The sequence below is a fragment of the Scomber scombrus genome, chromosome 2 (genome assembly GCF_963691925.1).
Source record: "Scomber scombrus chromosome 2, fScoSco1.1, whole genome shotgun sequence".
Taxonomy (NCBI): domain Eukaryota; kingdom Metazoa; phylum Chordata; class Actinopteri; order Scombriformes; family Scombridae; genus Scomber; species Scomber scombrus.
In genome coordinates this window covers 36490972-36516368 of record NC_084971.1, presented here as the reverse complement: position 1 = coordinate 36516368, position 25397 = coordinate 36490972, and the positions used below count along the sequence as shown (strand labels likewise).

Below are 25397 nucleotides of genomic sequence, written 5' to 3'. Positions count from 1 at the left end.
GCACCAAACAACAGTTTTGATGTCTTCCAGTCAGGATTTCGACACCACCGTAGCATGTATGTAATAGCAATGTAAACACAGACAGCGGGAGAATTTCAGTGTTTCTGGATCTCAGTGCTGCATCACACGGTCGACCACAACACATTACTGGGGATGGATGTTCTGGCACTGTGCTAAACTGGTTTGAATCCAACTTAAAGAAAACCTAATATTTATATTTCCAGCTAAGTTGTGTCTTTTGGATTCCATTAGAGCAGCTTGGCAGGATTCACAGTTCCTCAGTACATGTTGTAATGATGCCACTGGACAGTCATCTGGTGTTTGAGATAGCAGCCTTCTCTGTACTTGTGGAGGTTAAAGCAATATGTGGCGGTGCTTTCAGAACGACACCTTTTAATATTCTTATAGTTAAAATGGAGGAAACAACTTTAGAGCTGAGAGGGATCATGTCGGCTCTACTAACTAGTCTACGTTTCAGAGTTACAGGGTCTTAATACCTGCTTAGTCTTTGCAGGAGGAGTGGCGGGAACCTCGGGGAAGGTTGGTGGAAAAGGGAGTAGGGGAGTCTAGTACATGAGTCACGGTACCACTTACACATGCAGGCACCAGAACCCAATGTAGACTTATCCATATTAGACCTAATCTAGTAGAAGAATGCAGGTGGTCCTGTGACCATCTTAAAGAAAAATGGGCAGATTAGAGTCTGAACTGTGGAAAAGCTGCAATAGGAATAAATGTTCCACAGTTACAGATATAAAATCATGAGTCCATCTTCACTGCAGAGTTTGTGAACACTTGGGTGGATGGAGGAAGTTTATACCGGGAATGATGAAGCAATGAAAGGGGGGAAAGGTTTGGCCTGTAAGTTGGGAAACTCCGATGAGTTTTTTCAGGTTCCAGCTCATGTAGGAGTACAAAGGAGCTGCTGATAAATGAGCCATGAACAGGAAGGGTTGAGTGTCAGAGACTGTTACAACATGGAGGAAAAGACTGAGACACTGAAACAAACGTCAAATACAAGAACGGACAAGAGGCGCAGTGTGGTAGTAACAGGCTGAGACCGGACTGGTGCTGGACCCGACAGAAAGAGTGGAGAATCAACCAATCAATCTTTATTTATATAGCACCAAATCATAGCAAAAGTCATCTCAAGGCTCTTTACACACAGAGCAGGTCTAGACTGAACTCTTTAAAGAGACCCAACATTCCTACATGAGCAGCACTTAGTGGCAGCAACAACGAAAAAATCCCCTTTTAATGGATCACAGTCTTTTCAATCAGCGTTGAAAAGACTGTGTTCTCTCCAGGCGGGGAGTTCCGGTCCTCTGAAATAAGGCCAACCAGGAAGTAACTTAAAACTGCATTCTATCAAAAGGCCACCAGGGGGCGACCGTTTTGGTGTCAAAAGGACTTCCGTCTCTATACAAGTCAATGGAGAATTCACCAACTTCTCACTTGATTTCTAACCTCAGTAAACGTTTTCAAAATGTGTTTATGGTCTCAATCGCTAGTTTAAAGCCTTCTTCAATGCAGTATGATGTTCATTTGGGACATTTTGGCCTCCCTGATTTTATATGTGACGATAAAGCAGGGTATGCATTAGGGCGTGGCTACGTGGTGATTGACAGGTTGATTGGTTCACAGGTTCAGGAGGGCGCCTCATGCTCCTCCTGATGCCCATATAAGTATAATCCCTGTTTTTATTTTTCCCAGCATGCACCTGAAATGTTCAAGATGGCGCTGCTCAGATCCGATACTATTGGCCTCCGAGTAGCAGTCCACAAACCAATGGGTGACGTCACGGATGTTACGTCCATTTCTTATATACAGTCTATGGTTCTCTCCCATAACTCAAACCCAATCATAGTATAGACGGTTATGGACAGCTGTGTTCTATCTAACCAGGTATTCAATGTTTTAAATGTGTATATTACTTTTAATGAACACTTTGTCTGTAGTCTCCTCTAGTTTCTTATTTATTTGCTTATTATATAATTTTAGATTTTCAATAGTTTTGTTTCAATGTGTTTGTTTTATAAAAATGGACAATATGCAACTTTTTGTATTTTGGTATTTTATTACTGACTGTATCACAAACCTGTTCTGTTGTTGGAAAAAAGGAAAATAAAAACATTGAAAAGAGTGTTTGACATCTACAGGATCACCGGTGAGATTAGAGAGAACAGAGGAGAAGTTTAAGTTAGTGAAAGCATTAATGGAGGAGAGACTGTCACACTGAGATAAACCTCATGATAGCAGAGCTGTCAGCGTCAGAGTCTCACATCACTGTAGTTAGTTAACCCTTTGTAGGTCTGCTCAGAGGTCCCTTTGTGTCAGACACTAAATCTATTGAACCCATTTAACTTTCAGGTCAATTTTTACCACATGTACAAGGTATGTAACGCACAGACAGACCATCAGATTGGGGAATGGTTGCTATAGATACAGACAGTTTGTACAACCAACAAAGATCCTGCTGGAAACGTTTATGTAGTTGAGTTTAATTGTTCCCATCTTGTCCTCTCACAGGGTTTATTGAACAGAATCAGTCTCTAAAATAAAACAAAAACATTTTGAACGAATGTTATAATGTTTTGAAAACATGCTCAACTATTTGGTAGAAGTCTGTAAAACATCATATTTAAAGTCAATAAGGAAAATAAATCCATGTTTTTGTTGTCATGGCCTCAAAGAGGAAGGAAAAGCAAAGCTCTTTACACACAGAGCAGGTCTGAACTCTTTGGTTTAAAGAGACTCAACATTCCTACATGAGCAGCACTTCTAGACAGCAACAATGAAAAACTGCCTTTCAATCAGCGTTGAAAAGACTGTTCAAGGCTCAAAGTATCTGTATAATCTCTGAGGAGCAATGTGATTTACAACCAGCTGATTTACATAAACAACTTCATCCTTCAACTCAGTCTGCTTACTTCCATCATCTCTGCACCTCTATCCTTATAAACACTCTGATCACATCTCATCTGGACTACTGTAACTCTCTCCTCATAAACTCCAGCTGGTCCAGAACGCAGCTGCTTGTAATGTCGTTGAAATTGTCTAAAACACAAAACACTGCTGGGTTGAAGCTTAAACACTTATTATTGTACAATAAAGAGACAGCAGACACACAAAGTGACATCAGCTCATCTCAACAAGCTAAAAACAAACTAAACTATTAAAGTCTCTGAAGGAACAAAGAAATCATCTGTGATTCAAACATGTCAACCTTTACGAGTACAGCCAACGGAAAACAGCCACAAACAAATACATTTACATATTTATTACCCAGAGTCACTCAACTCAACTCAACTTTATTTATAAAGCACTTTAAAACAACCACAGCTGAAACAAGGTGCTGTACATAGATAGATAAAACAACACAGGAACATAAAACACTAAAACAGGAGCAGAGTCTCTGCAGGGTTGAAAGCCGAGGAATAAAAATGGGTTTTAAGACGAGTTTTATAAATGGACAGTGAGGAGGCTCGTCTAATGTTTAAAGGCTCGTTCTATCATTTAGGAGCAGCAACAGAAAAAGCTTGTTCCCCTCTGAGCTTCCGCTTTGACCTCGGTACCTCCAGGAGCAGATCAGCTGACACAAGGGTCACACGTCTCCCTGGACTAAAGGAAACACACATGATCAACTAACTCTTAAACATGTCCAAACCTTTAGCTTATCTTCACACAGGTTAAGAACCTGATGACCAGCAGACATTTAATGTAGTTAACATTCATCAGGACACACAGACCTGTAGGATCAAAGCTGTGCTCACATATTCACTCAGAACTTACTTAACATGGACCAAGACGAGGAAGCAGCAATAAACCTCTTAACAGGTAGAATTGTATTTATGTATTTGTTGTGCAAATGTGCAACTTCACTTAAAAAAAACCTTTTTAACGATGGCGACAGCTTGTCTCAGCACTTGGAGTCCAAGACAAATTTCCCTTCAGAATATAGTAATGAACACATTGCACAACACAGTTAATCACATATTAAAATGATGAACTCAACCCTGGTCACTTCTTTACTTTGACAGTATTGTAACGTGAGGGGTGGATCGGTGGTATTTAGACACGTTTCATGAGAGAAAACAGCAGGATTGAGAGAGACGACTTTTAGGCAGAACTTTACTGAAGCTCACAACATCAGAGAACAACAACAGCAGCATTTCCTTGTCTCTGACCCCCAGGTGACTAACCCAACCAATCAGAGGCCAGGAACAACCCAGACCTAGGCAAATGTAACAGAAGCAGATTCAAGAGACTTTTAACTGTTTCAAAAGATGCTGGTGTAAATATCTGAATCTGTAAATATGTAAATAATAAAGCACAAATAAATAACTACTTAACTGTGTAAACATTGTAAATATATTGCTGGTAAATTAACTCAAATGTATAAATTAACTTTTGAATCTTACAGTATCATCACCAGAACTCCTTTTATTGAACACATCAGTCCTGCAGCAGCTTCATTGGCTCTCTATCAAACCCCACATTGACCAACTCTCTCCCAGCAAACATTCACACTTCTGACTCTGTCTTCACCTTTAAACCCCGCCTGAAAACTGAAGACTCTGTCTCACACTGACTGTGTAGCGACTACTTTTCCAAAAGGCCGCTGAGAGACTTCGTAGGCTCTTATCTGTGACACGTCCACAAAATCATACTGAAGTCCAGATGATGTTTTACTGAAGTTTAATTGAATGAAATAAATCAAAACTGACAAGCAGCTGTTCCACAAACATATAAAAACCCTGATGTGACCCGACTGTGAGAATAAAGTGATGATGATGACGATGATGACGGTCAACAGAAAATATGGGAGCTCTACTAACTTCCCTTTGTCCAAATCTCCCGCCGCCAACCAACTGAACAGGTAAAATAAGGGGAAACCACACCCATGTGTCAATCAATGCATGTGACGCAATACATGCAGCCCAAGCAAATATAAATATAAACAAAACATATTTAGGCTCCTACAGACTGAACACACATCCATATTTAATTATTATCTTTGTAAAATGATTCTAACTTCCACATTATAAGCACAATCTTTTCCTATAAAAGATTCTCTTGGTTCTCAGCTTACATGCAACCATGTCCAAACACTTCTCTCCTCTGGTTCAACTTATTTATTTCCATAAACTTCTGTGTTTCTTACCGCAGCATGGAGAGACAGGCAGATCAAATCAGTTCATTTCTTTCTTTTCCATCCGTTCAAGCAAAACATAAAACAACACTAAGCATTGGTCTGAAACCGAGAGCCAACACTAATATAACACAGCTGCTGCAGTCACAGGTCTATAAAGAGGAGGCGGAGGTGAGAATCATTCATGCATATAGCCATGTCAGAGTCTAATCATCAAAATTAGCCATAATTCACAATTTCTTAATTGTTATCAATTCAACTCATAATTCAAACCAGAATATTTCATGTTCATATCTCATAATTAATCAGATAAATAATAATAATAGTAAACCAGATAAAATAAAATATTCATCAAAACATAAATCAAGCATTTGGCTCCAACACACATCAATGTTTGCTGATTTATATTGTTTGATGTTATATGAGCCTTGTAAGGTGCCTTTAAATAAAATGCATTATTATTATTATTATTATTATTATTAATAATAATAATAATAATACTATTAACAACAACATCAGAATAAATAGAGAATAAATGTAAGTCAGCATGTGTGACCTACAAACTTTTATATCCTTTAATTTTATTCTATTGTGCTTGTCTTATTATTATTATCATCCTATAGTTTTATGTTTTCGCAAATGTTCTTTTTATTTTGTGTTTTAGTTTCTTTTTAACTTAGTTTTATTCCAACTTTTATTAAACTTCTATTTTAACTTAATTTTTTACTCTGACTTTTAATAAAACTTTTTTTCTTATTTTCTCTTATTTTACTTTTTTAATATTTATTTACAGATATTTTATTTAAAATTTTAAGCATTTTTATAATTTGTATTTTCTCTTGTGTGCATTGGTCTTTAAATTGTTCTTTTGTTTTTATTCCTTTTTAAAATTCTTCTTCTTCTTCTTCTTCTTCTTCTTCTTATTATTATTATTATTATTGTCATTTCTCTCTATTTAATGTTGTTATTTGTTGTTTATTATGAAAGCTGATATATAAATTAAATTTGATTGTTTACAAACGGCCTGCAGGGGGCAGCAGTGCGCATGCGCTGCGGATGCTCCGCTTCACCAGAAGAAGAAGGAGAACCGGAAGCATACCGGCGGTACGTAACGTTAAACTGGAATCTACGTAACGTACGTCAGAAATCCTGCGTAACTACCCACAACAAACATGGCGGACGGTGAGTTCATTGTTGACCATTCATCGCGTGTTTTTGCGTTTTTCTGCAGTTTCTTCTGCGTTTGGCGGATTTTCTGCGTGTCTGCGGGTTCACGTGCAGCTTTTAGGGCCCCGCGTGAACCCGCAGCGGCTCGTGCGATGCGGGGCTGCGCGTGATTCTCCGCAGACTGAGCGTGATGCTAAGCTAACATGCTAACAGCTCTGTTTAAGTTTATGATTTCAAACTTTAAAACAATAAATATATATTATATATATTATATATTTATCTGATATGAGACTAGACATCACTCAGACCTTAAAGGCTGATTACAGATTGTTCTGTTATTTATATTTCAGCTTATTTATCATTATTTCTACATTACTGATTATTATCAAACATTCATAGTGTAAATACAGTAAAATCATCAATAATCATCTCTACGTTATTAATGTTACATCAACAGTTTAAAGTATTTGATCTTAAATATCAGCCAGCCATAAATTTGACCCATTTTAACTTTTAAAAACATTAAAACATTTAAATTAATGTTTCGTTTCTTCCTAAAATGACTCAGAACGTATAAAATGATTCTGCTGGTTTTAATGTTCATAATGAAACGTTCACATTGTGTTTTACTTCTTTTATTTTATTTAATAATGATTTCAACATGACATCAGAATAAAGTGATTTCTGTGGATGTAAAATATATTTGTTAAATATTAATATAAAGACTAAAACAGAGAATCAGGATATGAGCACTATGGAAGGTTAAAGGAGGTAAATGTGTAGATGACTGGAGGGGGGGGGGGGGGGGCAGAGATATTATCACGATATACTAAAAGAAAAGAAAAGCAGAATAAAAGTTAAAATGTTGTTTTGTTTTTCAGATCACACAGACGCAGATCAGTCGATGGAGGGACACACTCCTGTAAGTACCGTTCATTAAAGAGACAGTACACTATTTAAAGGGACAGTACACTATTTAAAGAGACAGTACTCTATTTAAAGAGACAGTACACTATTTAAAGAGACAGTACTCTATTTAAAGAGACAGTACTCTATTTAAAGAGACAGTCCTTTATTTAAAGAGACAGTACTATATTTAAAGAGACAGTACTATATTTAAAGAGACAGTATTCTATTTAAAGAGACAGTACACTATTTAAAGAGACAGTATTCTATTTAAAGAGACAGTACACTATTTAAAGAGACAGTCCTATATTTAAAGAGACAGTACTATATTTAAAGAGACAGTACACTATTTAAAGAGACAGGCCTCTATTTAAAGAGACAGTATTCTATTTAAAGAGACAGTACACTATTTAAAGAGACAGTACTCTATTTAAAGAGACAGTACTCTATTTAAAGAGACAGTCCTTTATTTAAAGAGACAGTACTATATTTAAAGAGACAGTATTCTATTTAAAGGGACAGTACTATATTTAAAGAGACAGTACACTATTTAAAGGGACAGTCTTCTATTTAAAGAGACAGTATTCTATTTAAAGAGACAGTACACTATTTAAAGGGACAGTACTCTATTTAAAGAGACAGTACTCTATTTAAAGAGACAGTATTCTATTTAAAGAGACAGTACACTATTTAAAGGGACAGTACTCTATTTAAAGAGACAGTACTCTATTTAAAGAGACAGTCCTTTATTTAAAGAGACAGTACTATATTTAAAGAGACAGTATTCTATTTAAAGAGACAGTATTCTATTTAAAGAGACAGTCCTCTATTTAAAGAGACAGTCATCTCATTAAAGGGACAGTCCTCTATTTAAAGGGACAGTCTTCTATTTAAAGAGACAGTACTTTATTTAAAGGGACAGTCCTCTATTTAAAGAGACAGTCCTCATTAAAGGGACAGTCCTCTATTTAAAGGGACTATTAATTGGCTGTCAGGCTGCTGTACGGTTTATAGGAAGGATTCTGATTGGCTGTAATCTTTTTAATAATGTAAATCTTCCTGCAGGTCTCTGAAAACCCTCATACAGAGTACGGTCTGACAGACAACATCCAGGTAACTAATACACATTAATTTTATTGTCGTAAACAATAATTTTTTTCTCACTATCTTTTTGAGCTGCTGTAGCAATGAATGTTCTCCACTGTGGGATCAATAAAGTTTAATCTCATGTTACACTTCGCAGCGGTCGGTGGAGAATGAGAAAGGATCCGAGAAGAAGCAGAAAGTTGATCTTCAGGCGCTGCCGACCCGAGCTTACCTGGACCAGACGGTGGTTCCCATCCTGCTGCAGGGCCTGTCGGTGCTCGCTAAGGAAAGGTCAGAGTTCACTACTGTTTATATCAGTAGTATTAATTAATATTTTGACTAAATGTTTGAACAGTTTTCTCCGTTGCTTCTTTATTTTGTTGTTTTGTGTTTTTTCTGCATAAATAAATAAATAATTAATAAACATTGTGTTTATTTTCTCTTCCAGACCTCCGAACCCGATCGAGTATCTGGCTGCGTTCCTCCTGAAGAACAAATCTCAGTTCGATGAGAGAAATTAAGAAAACGCTGCGTTAGAAAATTTCATACAATAGAAACTTTGTTCGTTTGTTTATAAACTAAAACTGTTTTTTTTTTCTTTTTTTTTTTCTTTTTTTTAAGAATCCAGAATAAACATGTTGACATGAAGAGTCGTCTGAGTTGTTGTTGTTGTTGTTGTTGTTAGCTTAGCTTAGCATAAAGACTGGAAGTGAAGGGAAACTGTTAGCATCACAAACACAAAAACGAGTTTTAATATAATTTTTATTTGTTTATTTCATCACAAGAAGTTTGACTTTAGTGCACCGAACAATGAAATAAAACTAGATCTCAGTTACAAAATCAAACACTACACCTGAATCTACAAAATATATATATATATATATATAAACACCCCCCACCTGCCCCCCCCCTCTATCTGCCCCTCCTCTTCCTCCCGTCAGCCAATCACCATGTTTGATAAAGTTAGCGTAGCTTAGCACAAAGACTGGAAGCGGAGGGAAACTGTTAGCCGAGCTGATGAATGTTGAAGGAGTAAAAAAAAAAACATGAAAACTGTCGTCATGGAAACCTCAGAGCCTGATCAGCTGTTCAGTAACTCTGCTGTGTTGAACATCAGCTGATTATGAGTCATTAAAACCATCACAGAAGAAGAAGAAACGCAGCGAGATGACGTCATCAACAACGCGGGCGTGAGGAAGGTTTCAGCCTCCTCATCCTCATCACGCATCACATGATTAAGTCACATGATGTTTCTCCTCAGACAGGAAACAGGAAACCAGGATTTACAGCATTAGCGCCACCAGCTGGTCAGAGAGTCGAACTTTGGTTTAAATTGACATGAAAGAAGATTATAAATAATATGAACCTGGTTTAATTAACTCTTTACATTCTGTTCATATTCTCACTCATAATTAGTCTTTACACTAATTAACATTCAGTCATTAATAAATGTTTAATTCATCTTATTCACAATCACTGTTTTATAGAATATGAAGAATAAAACATGTTTAAATGCTGATTTTACCATTTTTTAAACAATAAACAGGTCAAATTTGTAAAGTAGGATATATAAAAAAGTATCAGCTGCACAAAACTGCTAAAATGATGCATTTTATTTCTATTTTTGTCACTGACGTCTGACTAAAATAAATGTTTTTACAGCTTACAGTCGAATTTGAGCCGGAACAGAATGAAAAGGTTCAACTATCAGTAACTCTGATCTGAGTTTAGATGACGAGTTCTGCAACACGTGTGTCCGAATAATGTGTTTATGGACAAATCCACCTTAAAAAAAAAAAAAGTCCACCTTAAAAAAAAAAAGTCCACCTTAAAAAAAATCCACCTTAACAAAAAAAACAGAAATATAAAGTGTTTAAATGTTCGACGCTGGACGTTAAATCTTCTCTTTACTGTCGAGGGTTAAAAACAGGAATGTTTGGGGCGCGTTTGGTTTGATTGACAGCTGAATTTAAGGCGGATCTTTCCTTTAAACCGCCTGTCAGCAGGTGTCATGTTTGTACCTGAAACACACCTGAGTACAAACACACAGGTGAGCAGCTGACAGCCACACCGGCTTCTTCTGTGTGGGACGCAGGTAGAGACGAGGAGGAGGAGGAGGGGCCAGGTGAGCCAGGTGAGCCAGGTGAGGTGGGCGGGGCTTCCTCTCAGATGTAAAACTGGTGATCAGCCAGGTTGTCCATGAAGGGCTGAACCAGGAAGTCTGTGGAGAAGTAGAAGACGAGGCCGAAGGTGATGGAGATGGGAAGCGCCGGCAGAGCTTTCTTAAAGATGGCGAGCAGCAGCAGCGTCAGACACAGACCCTGAAACAGGACAGGTGAGAACAGGTGTGATATAGGTGAGATATAGGTGAGGACAGGTGTGAGACAGGTGAGGACAGGTGAAGATGTAGATTTAGTTTAATCATCATCATATTTTGGGGAGCTGCTGATGAAGATGTTAGCGGTCGATCCTCCATCATGAAGGAACTTTGACGAACTTACGATCAGAATGGCGACGAAGCAGGCGAGCGTAGTGTTCCAGTCTCCGCCGGTCGCTGCGGCTTTTCCAACCAGAACGCTGTAGAAGATAAAATCCCCGAGGCCGAGCTTCACTCCTCCTGCACACAGGACAGAAAGTTCAGGACACAGGACACAGGACACAGGACACAGGACACAGGACACAGGACACAGGACACAGGACACAGGAGACAGGAGACAGGACACAGGACACAGGACACAGGGAACATAGGACACAGGAGACAGGACACAGGAGACAGGAGACAGGACACAAAGTTCAGGACACAGGACACAGGACACAGGACACAGGACACAGGACACAGGACACAGGACACAGGACACAGGACACAGAGGACACAGGACACAGAGGACACAGGACACAGGACACAGGACAGAGGAGACAGGAGACAGGAGACAGGACACTTTGAGTCAAACCACAGAAACATCATCATCATCATCACTTGCAGATTAAAGACGTGTTTAAACTCACGGTCTTCCTCCAGCTCTTCTTCTAGAAGCGAGCTCGGCCGTCTGCTCTCAGGCTCCGCCCCTCTGTCGCTCTGCTCCGCCTCCTCGTCTGAAACACACAAATAAACCTTCATAGCGTCGATCATAAATAAACAGAGTGACACTAAATAACAGAAACAGCGTATTATATAATGTTTAATCATGAAGAAGAGCGTCACTGTGATGTCGGACCTGTTTCGTGACCCGATTGCTGTCGCTCCGCTGGACTCGCCATTCCCACCGTCCACATCATAGCAGCTGAGCACAAACACACAACATATAACACGTTAAAGACAAAAACCAGGACTGGAAAATGGTTTTAAAGTCAGGTTACGTTCTGAAATCTGATCCATAACTTTTACAAAATCACTGCAAAACGTTTAACACCGTGGTACTGCTAGTAATGCAGTATTATTACACTGTGGTACTTCTCCTCTAAGGTAAGCGGAGGTAAACTCACAGGAGTAGATGAGAGCAGGGAAGATGGGCTCGTTGCGTTCCTGAGCCGTCTCCACCAGCATCCTCAGCGGACCTTTAGGACACAGAACCGCCACCAGGTCTGCAACAAGACACACAAGCTGAGCATGATGGGAAGACTGGAGGTGGATCCAGTTCAGAGATATTAGTTACTGAGCCTTTTTCACACTGAAGCAGCTGAACCGTAAACAATGACAATAAATGTGCAGGAAACAGATTTTTATAATTCTTACACATCAGATTCAGAATGTATGTTAACACTAAACTAACATGTGATCAGATGTGTTGTTTCCATCACATTAACATGAAATCCTTTAAGTTCTTTGTATTTCTACATTTTATGGCTCTCTGCTGCCTCCTGCTGTTGGGAAATGGTACTGCAGCATCACAGCTGCTCTCAGTCTGTGAGGAAGATTTATTAACCTTTGTGTCGTTCTCCCGGGTCAAATTGACCCCGTCTGTCTTGACTCTTCCTTCTTTCCTCCCTTCTTCCTACTTCCCTTCCTTCCTTCCTTCCTTCCTTCCTTCCTTCCTTCCTTCCTTCCTTCCTTCCTTCCTTTCTCCCTCCCTCCTACCATTTGGCTAGTGTGAGGTAAGTGGTCACACATGCGTACTAGAGATTAACAATTTTCCCGGGAAATCAATGATTTTTAAAAGGCAACACTAGCTGAGCCCTGGTCATTTCAAGCAACACTAAATGCAACGTGGAGACATTATGCATGTATGGGTTCCCAATCCGCAAAATAACTTGTGTCCATGGACATAAAATGAAAAGGCTAAAGGCTTAATATTAGTTAGCATCCAGCGTGCTGCGTGGACTTCATCACATCTGCTGCACCGCTGCTACCACAATTATGAAATGCTAAGTTTATTATCTGACTGTGACTCATAAAAGTCATATTTTACTAATCTGCATTATATAAACTAACTTTAGTTAAAGTCATTAAACTAAGTCTTACTGTTACTGGAGTAAAGAGTTGAATCAGGACGTCTGCTTTTACTAGAGTCTTTTTTACACCAGTATTTAGTACTGCATACTACACAGGCAGGACTCAGAATAACAAGCTTGCACTTTTTAATCATAATGCGTTGTGTTTATTGATCGCCAACACACCGGTTCCCTTCATGTTGGTTTTGATTGGATTAAACCCCTAATGATCACACGGTTACGTACACAACACGCAACGTATGTGTCGGAGGCAACCGTGCTTGAGTACACTTGGGTTTGAGGTAATGTGAATGCGGGCCAGCGGGGGACAACTGGCCCTAGTGTGAGTGAACCCTTCAACTAAAATGAGTTGGACCCTCCTGCTTTAAAGACTGCAGACTGACCGTAGACAGAGATGGCTCCCAGGATGACCCAGGCCGACCACTCCGGCAGGTACTTGATGAAGACGAGGGCCATGAGAGCGCTGATGAGGATGAGATAAGCCTGCTGCAGCTGCAGAGGCCCCTTCCAGTGGATGCAGACCATTCCCACCGCCCCGAAGTTCCAGATGATCACACCCACGGTGGGGTAGTCCACGGCCAGGTTGTACGTCTTAAACACTTCACTGGAGACAGAAGAAGAAGAAGCTGAGCCTCATTAAACATCAACAGTTTAGTTTCTAGTGTGAATAAAGTGATGAAGACAGAGGAGCCGAACTCACCCGAGATACATGAAGCTGAACCAGAAGAGCAGCATGAGGGAGGAGAGGATGAGCCAGCCGTGGATGAACTGCACACAAACACAATAAAGTTCGGCTCATTTTACCTTTAAACACATTTACATCATTATTTTCATGTCTGAGGTAAAATAGGACATGATATTGTGTGATAGGAGATGTTTAGTGGTGTAAAAGGAAGGAAGGAAGGGAGGAAGGAAGGATGGAAGGAAAGGAGAGAGGAAGGAAGAAGGAAGGAAAGGAGGAAGGAAGGAAGGAAGGAAGGAAGGAAAGTAGGGAGGAAGGGAGGGAGGAAGGAAAGGAAGGAAGGCGGTTTCTCCATAGCAACAGTAACCGAGGCTCACCTTGTAGCAGCGGTACTTGTAGAGGACGACCAGGAAGATGGTCATCACCACGATGACGCTGATCATGATGATGGTGTTCAGGACGGAGTTCAGCAGCCGGCGGCCGACAGACGCCGTGTTCTCTGTGAAGGGCGTGTAGATGCTGCGGGGGGGGGGGGGGTAAACATGGAGGTTAGAGAGGAGCAGTTCAATCAATCTTTATTTATATAGGGCCAAATCACAACAAAGTTATGTCAAGGAGAGAGAGAGAGATGAAGGAGAGGAGAGAGATGAAGGAGAGGAGAGAGAGGAAGGAGAGAGAGAGAGATGAAGGAGAGGAGAGAGAGGAAGGAGAGGAGAGAGATGAAGGAGAGGAGAGAGATGAAGGAGAGGAGAGAGAGGAAGGAGAGGAGAGAGGAAGGAGAGGAGAGAGATGAAGGAGAGGAGAGAGATGAAGGAGAGGAGAGAGAGGAGGAAGAGGAGAGAGAGGAACATTGAAGCTCCAGATTAAAGTTCAGAGACTCACAGCTGCTGATCCGTCTTCTCGGTGTAGAAGCTGACGGATTTGATGGTTGCTACGACGACGGCCATGCAGAGCGTGACGGGGATGAAGAGCATGATGACGTGTTTGGCTCCATACTTCAGAGTCAGCTCCTCCTCGTCTACGTCTACTTCCTGGTCCGAACCGCCGCCGCCGCCTCCTCCATCGCCAGCAGGAGGCGCTGTTCTCCTGCTCAGCACCTGATGCACCAACAGGAAGTCAGACTCAGCATCACAACAGGAAGTCAGACTCAGCATCACAACAGGAAGTCAGACTCAGCATCACAACAGGAAGTCAGACTCAGCATCACAACAGGAAGTCAGACTCCTTTTGTCCTTCCTTCCTTCCCTATTTTCTTCCTCTCTTTCCTTCCTTCCCTATGTTCTTCCTTCCTTCCTTCCTTCCTTCCTTCCTTCGGTAGGTATGTAATGCACAGACAGACCATCAGGTTGTGTTATGGTTGCTATAGATACACGTTGTGTTATGGTTGCTATAGATACAGGTTGTGTTACAGTTGCTATAGATACAGGTTGTGTTACGGTTGCTATAGATACAGGTTGTTCTATGGTTGCTATAGATACATGTTGTGCTGACATCAGAGATCCTGCTGGAGACATTTTTGAAGTCTCTAACATGTTTGTAATAAAAGTTTAGAACCAATGAGTTGTGAATGAGTCTGTAAAACATCACATTTAGACTCAATGAGGAAATAAATCCATGTTTATGTTGTCATGGCAACAAAGAGGAAGTAGAACTTTCTGTGTGTGACCTATGAAGGGTTAATGTGAAAGATGAACAGTCAGAAACTAAAGACAGAATATAACTTCCTGCTCACATTGGAACTAAAGCCCGACCGATAATATCAGTCAGCTGATATTATCGGCCGATATTGACGATCACGATATATCGTATATGTTGTCCGATATGTACCGATATTTTCTAAAGCAATTTATGGAGGATTTAATGTCTATTTGATCATTTTTCTAAATTCAGGTTAAATATAAACATACATAAATGTGTTTGTTGTTATTTAGTTAGTTTAGTTTCTTCTAATTATCACATTCAGTGTAATTTACTGTTTCGGTGCATTGATGTCATTTATACAATAAAGTTTAGATAAAGTGTTTGATAACAACATTTAAGGGATCAATGCAACTAATGTATGTTTCTGTTTATATTCTTTATGCATAAAATTATCAGCTGACATATATTTTACTCTTTAATATCAGTTTATCAGTCGAGCTCTAAGTGGAACTACTTCATGCTTTAATCTCACATTCATACAGAAATGAGAACAATAAAAACAGGAAGTAATATTAAACAGGAAGTGTAAATATTAGAGACGTTTACCGTTTTGGCCGCCGTGTCGTTGGCCGGTTCGTGTTCCTCGTTCTGTCGGTAGGACGGAACCGTCGGGTTCTCAGACGGGACCAACGCGGTTCTCTCTGTGTAGAACTCTTCATCACTCTCTGAGGCGTTGTCCATGGCAACGGCACACAGCGCCGACTGCAGAGAACCAGAAAACCCATTACTGATCAGCTGCTGGATCAATCAATGATGTATGTTAGAAGGGAGGAAAGGAGGAAAGGAGGGAGGAAAGGAGGAAGGAAAGGAGGAAGGGAGGAAGGAAGGAAGGAAGGAAGGGAACAATTACATGTTTTAACCTTCGTGTCGTCCTCCCGGGTCAAATTGACTCCGTCTGTTTTGACTGTTCCTTCCTTCCTTCCCTCCTTCCTTCCTTCCCTTCCTCCCTCCCTCCTTCTCTCTTTCTTTCCTCCCACCTACCTTCCTCCCTTCCTTCTTTCCTCTGTCTTTCTTTCCTCCCTTCCTCTTTTCCTTTATCCCTCCCTCCCTGCCTCCCTCCTACCTTCCTTCCTTATTTCCTCCGTCCTTCCTTCCTTCTTTCCTTTCCTTCCTCCCTCCTTTCCTCCCTCCTACCTTCCTTCCTTATTTCCTCTGTCCTTCCTTTCTTCCTCCCTTCTTTCTTTCCTTTCCTCCCTTCCTTCCTCCCTCCTTTCCTTCCTTCTTTCCTCCCTTCCTTCCTTCTTTCCTCCCTCCCTCCCTTCCTTCCGTCTGTCCTTCCTCCCTCCTTCCCTCCTCCCTTCCTTTCTCCCTCCTTTCCTTCCTTCTTTCCTCCCTTCCTTCCTTCTTTCCTCCCTCCCTCCCTTCCTTCCGTCTGTCCTTCCTCCCTCCTTCCCTCCTTCCTTTCTTCCTCCCTTCCTTCTGTCCTTCCCTCCCTTCCTTCCCTCCTTCCTTCTTCCTCCCTCCTTTCCTCCCTTCCTTCCCTCCTTTCCTTCCTTCTTTCCTCCCTCCCTCCTTCTTCCCTTCCTTCCTTCCGTCTGTCCTTCCTCCCTCCTTTCCTTCCTTCTTCCTCCCTCCTTTCCTTCCTTCTTCCTCCCTCCTTTCCTTCCTTCTTCCTCCCTTCCTTCCTTGACTCGAGGACAACAGGAGGGTTAAATGAAGTCATTATTGATTTATCTCTGAGCTTTATTCCTCTTCCTGTTCATACTGACTAATAACAGAAGCTTCTGTTATTAGTCAGTATGAACAGGAAGAGGAAGCTCTTTACTGCTCGGATCATGTGATGTTTGAGGCTCTACAGACTCGTTTCTATCTGAGCGTAACAAACTGAAACGTCTGGTTTTACTGTCACACTTCAGAAGTATTATTGTTCTGCTTTGTGACCAACGAAGAGGAAGAGGAAGAGGAAGAGGAACAACGTGTTGGGCTTCATGAATCACTGCAGAGACTCCGAACCTTCAATAATTAAACCTTTATTAACCAGAGAGGACAAACTGTAGGGCCACTAATATAATATGATCTGATGAGGGTTATTAAAGAGAAGAAGGGAGGAAGGAAGGGAGGAAGGGAGGAAGGAAGGGAGGAAGGGAGGAAGGAAGGAAGGAAGGGAGGAAGGAAGGGAGGAAGGAGGAAAGGAAGGAAGGAAGGAAATAAAGGAAGGAAGGAGGAAAACAAGGGGAGAAGGAAGAGAAGACAAGAATGAAAGAAGGAAAGAAGGAAGGAAGGAAGGAAAAGAAGGGGAGAAGGAAGGAAGAGAAGACAGGAATGAAAGAAGGAAGGAAGGAAGGGAGGAAATAAAGGAAGGAAGGAGGAAAAGAAGGGGAGAAGGAAGAGAAGACAGGAATGAAGGAAGGAAGGAAGGAAGGAAGGAAGGGAGGAAGGAAGGAAGGGAGGAAGGAAAGGAGGAAAGGAAGGTTAGACGGAAGAGAAGACAGGAATGAAAGAAGGACAGATTGAAGTAAATTGGGCCTGATTGGACTCCTCAGCGGGCCGGTTCTGGTCCGCGGGCCGCATGTTTGACCTCTCTGATATAAACCCTTTTAAACATCTCATCAGCTGTTTGTAGTAAATGTTTAAATGACGTTAACGACTCTGATCACGTAAAGTAACGTCACGTGATTAAACTCCAGATGTAACATGTGATAATTAAACATAAACATAATAAAGCTTTAAATATTAATCATCATGTTTAATGTTTAATGTTTAATCTGCAGCTTAGTTTGTGATAGATGACAGTTTCAGGTTATTAATGAGACTCAGAGTCAAACACACTGAACATAAACATAAACAACAGTTTCATATTAAAGGTTTAAATGTTATAAAAGTCAAAGTTTACCTGAGTTTAAAACGCAGGAACAGAAAATAAAGCAGCTTTCAAAGTAAACAGCGAGCAGCACCCGGAAGAAGCAGTCAGCTGATCCTCACACCACGTGACCCCTGCGTCACCACACCACGTGACCCCTACGTCACCACACCACGTGACCCCTGCGTCACCACACCACGTGCTGCTGCAGACGCTATTATTTATTTATTTATTGATTTATTTATTCCCATTTGTATTTAAAGGATTGATTTAACTTATTCAGCCACGTAGGTTTAATGAAAGAGACAAATACAGTTTAATATAATAATATATACATTATTATACACATACACATATATTAACCCATAAGAACCCTAACCCTTCTCCTTCAAGGAAAATTATGGGGGACATAACACAGACTAAATGGACCACAAAGAACACAAATCTGACATTTTTTTCAAAAATGTTTTTTGTAGTGTCAGAGATCTGAAAAGTTACATATATGTCACATTGGGCGTTAATGGTAAATGTATTCCTCATTTATTCATAAATCAGCCTGTCAATCTTTTTCTGTGAGGTAACAAAGATTTGTCTTTTTATTTGAATTTCTGCTACATTATAACTTGACTGACTACATTTGACTTATAACAAAGGTTTAACAACAGTTTTTTTTTTCAGATTTGTTTTACTACACAAATGTTTGCAAGAAAATATTAGGATTATCAGCTCAGTTCATTTGGCTAATTTGATGATTAATACTTAATATATTTTATATTATTAATTTCAAAACATATTAAAACAAATATAAACAAAGAATTATGTTATATTAATTCAATTATTAAAAAAATGTAGAAGGAAACCATTTTCGCCCATTAGTAAATAAAATAAACAAACAAACAATATTTTTCTACCCTATATCAGTCATATTTCAATGCAATTTTATTTTGTTCTATAGTATAGTTAACAAGAAGTGATACAGTGTTCAGGATCCACTTGCAGTCATCCAGGGAGAGTTTGAAGGATGTGAAGGTAGCTCAGATAAAGACCCTGATGAAGACCCTGATTACACTTGCACCAAGATAAATAGAGAATGATGATCCAAGTGAGTCTGGTGATTCAGACTGTAGTGAATCAGGTTATTTAGATGAAATATCTCAACCAAAGATGAACACTGGGCAGCAAAATATCACTGCCCAAGAAAAAAGTTGTTTTATTGGCGAAAGAAACCTTTGAAAACGGAAAAAAATCTCCAGGCATTGTTTGTAAAACATATCAAGCCATGGATGGATCTTCCAGAACTTATCATCTTCTTGCTTATTTGAATAATCAGTATTATCAGTGAAGAAAAGAGATGCCAGCAAGGTCTGAAATGGTTGTGTGACATGTTGTCAGCCACAATGGCACACGTTGTGTCATTTTAACAGTAAGCATCATTTCCCAGCAATTGGCAAATACTTATGTGCAGGTAGAGGTCAATCAGTCAATTTTCTTATTGTGACATATATGTCACCACAATGTTTATCTGATTTTTTTAATATCAATTTGTTCAAGAAATGTGTTTACAACAGGTTATATGTCATCAAGGACATGTTATGTAAGCATTACAATTATTAAATGGCTTGAATCTTACCTTTAGTAGCAAGAAAAAAGCTAATTAATGTAGCTAGATCTGTCAAATGTGTCAGCCTGGCACACAGCCATCTTGGAAGTGTTGTTATGGGAACACAAAATCACATGACCTGTCAGCATGTTCAGTAAGTGTCACTCAGGGACTTCATGAGTTAAAATCAAGGATCAAGCTGTATAAGGAACTTTGCAGAACATTTAAAGGTGATGTGACACCTGTGTCACGGTGGGTCCTTATGGGTTAATATACATATAAACATAGACTACATATCTATATACATGCAAATATACAAATATGAGATAAAATAAAGACAATATATAATAAAACTAAATAAAAGAAGTGATCAATAACATGTGTATTTATGATATAACAACATAATATAACAAAAAGAACAAATAAACTAAATAAACTAAATAAAGTTTTTAGAGATAATAAACTATATGTAGTGATGTTAAAACTGGAGTAGTGAGAGTACCAGGCTCGGCAGACTCGGATCGGTACCAGAGACTCTCTCATGATTGGATGTTTGACACTTTTTCTCTTTTTTAATAAAACCTTTAAAATATACAAGTGAGACGTGTCAGCGGTGGTTTCCTCCTCCTCCTTCTTCTTCTTCTTCTTCTTATTTTTTTTCCTTCTGTCCTTCCTTCCTTCCTTCCTTCCTTCCTTCCTTCCTTCCGTCTGTCCTTCCTCCCTCCCTCCTACCTTCCTTCCTTCCTTCTTTCCTCCATCCTTCCTTCCTTCATTCTTTCCTTTCCTCCCTTTCTTCCTCCCTTCGTTCCTCCTTTCCTTCCTCCCTCCTTTCCTTCCTTCTTCCTCCCTCCTCCCTCCTTTCCTTCCTCTCATGCATCCTTCCTTCTTCCTCCCTTCCGTCCTTCTTCCTCCCTTCCTTCCTCCTTTCCTTCCATCCTTCCTCCTGTCCTTCCTTGACTCGAGGACAACAGGAGGGTTAATGTTTATACAGACGGTTCGGTTCGGTTCTGTCGTCCCGCTGGTTCTGCAGTACCAGTCCGGTCCAGCAGGTGGCGCTTCGCTGCTGTTTGATAATAAATACAAAGAACCAACCCAGTGTGTGTAGTGAAGCAGCTGCTGTGGCTCTCTGGTCGGAACCGGACCGGGATGTTGTGACATGGCCTCTAATGGGTCTATGCTGGAGGACTCCACCGGACAGAACCGGCTCCGGTGACCGGGCCGTTACCGGGAGGCTGTGCGGGTTGTGCGGGCTGCTGCGGGCCATGCTGTCCCTGCTGCGGGCGCTGCTCTGCTGGCTGTGGAGCCGCTGCGGGTCCAACATCACCGCCGGGACTCGAACCTGTGACGGCGGGAGCCCGGAGCGAGAGGACCGGGTCCGGAGCCACCACCGCCGGGCCTTTGAATTCATCTCCGCGGCGCTGAGAGTCGACGAGGCCGAGCGAGGTGCTTCATTCACTCTGCACCAAACCCCGTTAGATAAGCCGCCGGTTTACCGGTGATTCTCTCCGTTAACGTTTAATAAGCTGCTTGTTTATAATCACACCGAGCAGGAAGCTGGTTCCGTGTGTTCAGGACTAGTTGGGACAGGTTTGTGTTTTTAATGTTAAACTGAATTAAATGAGGAGATTCAGGTCAGCAGCTAAAAGTCCAATAAGACACAGTTTGGTTTCTTTTTGCTTTATTTAATGCAAAATGCATAAAAATGTCTGATGTAGCAAAAATGGTACAAATTAAAACTCATATATGATAATTGATTTTTTTAGTAATTATTACAATTCGCAGTAAATTACAATATATTTTTCACAATGAGATGCAATACAAATACAATTTCAGCACAAGATAAAGTATGAATAAATACAAATAGAATAAAATATTTAAATAATCTAAATTTAGAAAACCCTTCCAATATGTTTAATTTGACCTAAAGCCATAAATTACATAAATTTGGGGATTAATGGAGCTCGATGCTGCTGCAGTGACACAGAGCAAACCTTTGTGTCACATCGGCTCCATGTAAACAACTTTTATGACAATATCACAAAGTTTTACAGCTGTTTTTATTGTTAAACTGAATTAAATGAGGAGATGTTCGCATTGAGTCTGGTGAGAGGAGATTCAGGTCAGCAGTTAAAAGCACGCAGTTTGGTTTATTTTTGCTTTATTTAATGCAAAATGCATAAAAATGCCTGATTAAGTAATTAATACTCATATATGCTAATGCATTGTTTTATTTGTCATATTATTTAAAACATTCAGAACAAATTCAGTTGAGTAATTATCACAATTCACAGTAAATTACTTTATAGTTTATACAATTAGATGCAATAATAATAAAAAATACAATTTCAGCACAAGATAAAGTATGATTAAATACAAATAGAATAAAATATTTTAAATAATCTAAATTTAGAAAACCTTTCCAATATGTTTAGATATAGATTAAATCTTTATTGTCATTGTCACCATGACAACCAGTCAGAGCATCATTCATAAAATAAATTAAATAAAACAAAACAAGAAAATAAAAGTTAAATAAATACCATATATATTAAAACATGCACATTTGGTCATTGCCCAGTCAGTTGTAAACAGTATTAATTTGCAGCATTGAGTGTAGTTTTAGCTGCAGGATAAAAACTGTTTAAATCTGTTTGACCTAAAGCCATAAAATACATAAATATGGATTAATGGAGCTCGATGCTGCTGTCGGGCTGCAGTGATACAAAGCAAACCTTTCTGTTACATCGGCTCCATGTAAACAACTTTTCTGACATTATCACAAAGTTTAACAGCTGTTTGCTTTCCTGTTTTCTTGATATGTGACAAACCTGTAAATCTCAGTGTGGAAGAGCTGAATATTAAACTGTGGATTATTTTCTATCTACATGTAAAACCTGATAATGTAATAAAAAACCTTCATAACTCGAATAAAAAATGTTATAAAACCCGATAATGTAGTTTAATAAAGTGGATTCCCCAATATTATTATTACAACATTGGGAAATTATTACATTATTAGGTTCTGCAAACATAAGGATAACCCGTTAATGTAATAATCTATGACATCATCCGTACAGAGATGAACACTTTATTGGTAAAATGCTGTTTATTATATGATCTGGTTCTATAAACACTAGACAACAACCTTCATTTCTTTCATTAGGAAAATATTTCACTTTGCCTGCAGCTGTCTGCTCTGTCTGGTGGAACTGATTATTGATTATTGATCAGCAGTAACAGTAACAGTAGACAGTAACAGTGTGTACAGACAGGAAACAGACTCACAATATAAAGTATAAACATGTTAAAGAGAGTTTCAGGTTCTTGGTGTCGTGTTATTGATCTGAGAGCAGCAGGTTGTATTTATCTGATGTGTTGAGATGTTTATACTCAGTTATACTAAATTAAACACTAGTGAATAAACTTAAGACTTAATAATTGTTTTACAGTGCAGGTTTGCTATAAACTCACCGGTCTCTGTGGTTTGTACGGTTGATTCTGACCTGATCTTCATATCTTAAAATATTCATTATTAAGTAATAAATAGACAGACAGACAGTCACAGAACAATTCTTCTCATCTTTAAATCATTATTTTCTTATAGTTTCTCATCTCAGTTTCAGTGATTCTATTAATATTAAATAAATATTAAGATTTGCTAGTTTGGCATCAGGTTCAGATCTCTCTCAGGTTTAATAAAGCTGATTTCAGAGCAGCAGTTATAATGAGTTTAAACATAAAGAAGTGATGTAACTAACCAGCTCAAAGGGTTAGGTTTGAATAAAAGACGTAAAACACTGAAAAACATTTAATTCTCTTGAACTATTTGGAAATAAAAAGATATAAAAATAACTAAAGAAATAATTAACTAATAATTAACGTGCTCTCTTTTAGGATTATAATAAAGATGTTTTTAAACTCAATTCATGAAAAAAATCATTAATATAATTATGCACAGAAAATGTTCACAAAAAAGAAATCTTAACTTCATTTTAAATAAAAGATTTGCTAATATATATACAGTATATATCATCCTAAAACATCTTCTTTAAGGATTCTTTAAGCACTGGCATCTCAGAGTTACAAACTGTCAACACTGAAGATAGTTGTTGAGAAACTTAGTCTTGTGCTTGTGATCCAGCTCCAACCCTGCAGGCTCAGTCTGTGTCTCTGCTTTGTTCTGATCAGTCAGTAGAAGCTGCTCCAAAGCTTTCTGCCTCAGGTCAGGTTGCTGCTGCATCACACACACAAAGCTGTGTGAGTAGCAAACATAGACTGTATATATAATGGACGTAACATCCGTGACGTCACCCATTGGTTTGTGGACTGCTGCTCGGAGGCCAATAGTATCGGATCTGAGCAGCGCCATCTTGAAAATTTCAGGTGCATGCTGGGAAAAATAAAAACAGGGATTCTACTTATATGGGCATCAGGAGGAGCATGAGGCGCCCTCCTGAACCTGTGAACCAATCAACCTGTCAATCACCACGTAGCCACGCCCTAATGCATACCCTGCTTTATCGTCACATATAAAATCAGGGAGGCCAAAATGTCCCAAATGAACATCATACTGCATTGAAGAAGGCTTTAAACTAGCGATTGAGACCATAAACACATTTTGAAAACGTTTACTGAGGTTAGAAATCAAGTGAGAAGTTGGTGAATTCTCCATTGACTTGTATAGAGACGGAAGTCCTTTTGACACCAAAACGGTCGCCCCCTGGTGGCCTTTTGATAGAATGCAGTTTTAAGTTACTTCCTGGTTGGCCTCATTTCAGAGGACCGGAACTCCCCACCTGGTGGCAAACTATCTTACTGAATATAAAATGCAGTTTATTTGAGATCCACTGCTGCAGAGACACAGACACAGTTACAGTCAGTCTGTGTCAGGCTGACAACAACGTGTCTCCACCTGTCCACTGTTAGTGATGGATGAGTGATGTCATACTGAGCGGCCGGTTTCATTGGCTGATGTGTTTCCAGGTGACAAGCATCAGGCGGTCGGCTGGTACCAGCGAGGGATCAGCGAGCTGGAGGAAGGAGTCGCTGTCCAGGTGACGGGCAGCGGTGAGTCACACACACACACACACACACACACACACACACACACACACACACACACACACACACACACACACACACACACACACACACACTGCATAGTAAAACCTCTTTACCTGACTGGTACTTTAAGAATTGTGCACATTTCCTTTTCTAATCTTTCACTAACAGGAAGTGAAACACTCAGACTGTTTCTAACACGAGGATCATTGATTCTGCAGCTTTCAGTAATATTAAGTTATTGTGTGTTTTGCAGGAGAGAAATGTGAACGTGACCGACGGCTGCAGAACAAGATGAAGACCAACTTGATGATGACCAGAGAGCGGCTGCAGTCTCTCGGTACGTCACACTTTATAAAGCTTTTATTTAGTGATTAATATTCCTTTAATCTTTCTGTTGATCTGTTTGTTGTTGTAGTCGAGGTGATTTCAGGCTCCAGAGCTCAGACTGACGTCGCCTACCGACCGACTCACCTGCACTCAGGTAGGTTCCTCCATCTAACCCCTAACCCTGACCCTGACCCTGACCCTAACCCTGACCCTGACCCTAACTCTGACCCTGACCAGAGTCCAGCACACTGCTTATTCTTCTGTGTGTGTGTGTGTGTGTGTGTGTCGGTGGTCAGCAGGTGCCGCTGTCTCCAGGAAGAAAGACTCCGTCCCGTCCAGCCGACCGAAGCTCCTCACAAAGACGTTGTGTTCTTCGTCTTCCTCAGCGAATCTTCACCGAACCTCCAACCTGAACACCAGCTCACACCGCCCCCCCGCCCACACACAAACACACGGTAACCTC

General features: G+C 39.9%; 3 protein-coding genes across 3 annotated transcripts in view; 2 read left to right on the top strand and 1 right to left on the bottom strand.

Moving 5' to 3' along the window:
• Window positions 1-6286: 6286 nt before the first annotated feature.
• dpy30 (dpy-30 histone methyltransferase complex regulatory subunit) lies at window positions 6287-8959 on the top strand. The gene is made up of 5 exons (XM_062439484.1): window positions 6287-6334; window positions 7201-7241; window positions 8291-8338; window positions 8469-8602; window positions 8760-8959. The coding sequence occupies exons 1-5, from the start codon at window positions 6325-6327 to the stop codon at window positions 8830-8832; spliced, it is 306 nt and encodes a 101-aa protein (XP_062295468.1). The 5' UTR covers window positions 6287-6324; the 3' UTR covers window positions 8833-8959.
• A 505-nt stretch (window positions 8960-9464) lies between these two features.
• psen2 (presenilin 2) lies at window positions 9465-18075 on the bottom strand. Its single transcript, XM_062439280.1, has 11 exons — window positions 17977-18075; window positions 15690-15845; window positions 14325-14539; window positions 13820-13961; window positions 13461-13528; window positions 13144-13364; window positions 11795-11893; window positions 11527-11592; window positions 11318-11404; window positions 10813-10928; window positions 9465-10632 (listed from the first exon to the last, which is right to left on the bottom strand). Exons 2-11 carry the CDS (start codon window positions 15822-15824, stop codon window positions 10477-10479), a joined length of 1305 nt encoding a protein of 434 aa, XP_062295264.1. The 5' UTR covers window positions 15825-15845; window positions 17977-18075; the 3' UTR covers window positions 9465-10476.
• Window positions 18076-20749: 2674 nt separating this feature from the next.
• Window positions 20750-25397, top strand: part of LOC133987534 (spastin-like) — a 10526-nt gene continuing 5878 nt past the window's right edge. The window contains exons 1-5 of the mRNA XM_062426931.1: window positions 20750-20986; window positions 24527-24610; window positions 24861-24944; window positions 25023-25088; window positions 25321-25397. The exon at window positions 25321-25397 is cut by the window's right edge and continues 3 nt beyond it. Coding sequence (XP_062282915.1) covers window positions 20806-20986; window positions 24527-24610; window positions 24861-24944; window positions 25023-25088; window positions 25321-25397 — 492 coding nt within the window. The 5' untranslated portion in view covers window positions 20750-20805. The remainder of the gene's footprint in view (window positions 20987-24526; window positions 24611-24860; window positions 24945-25022; window positions 25089-25320) is intronic.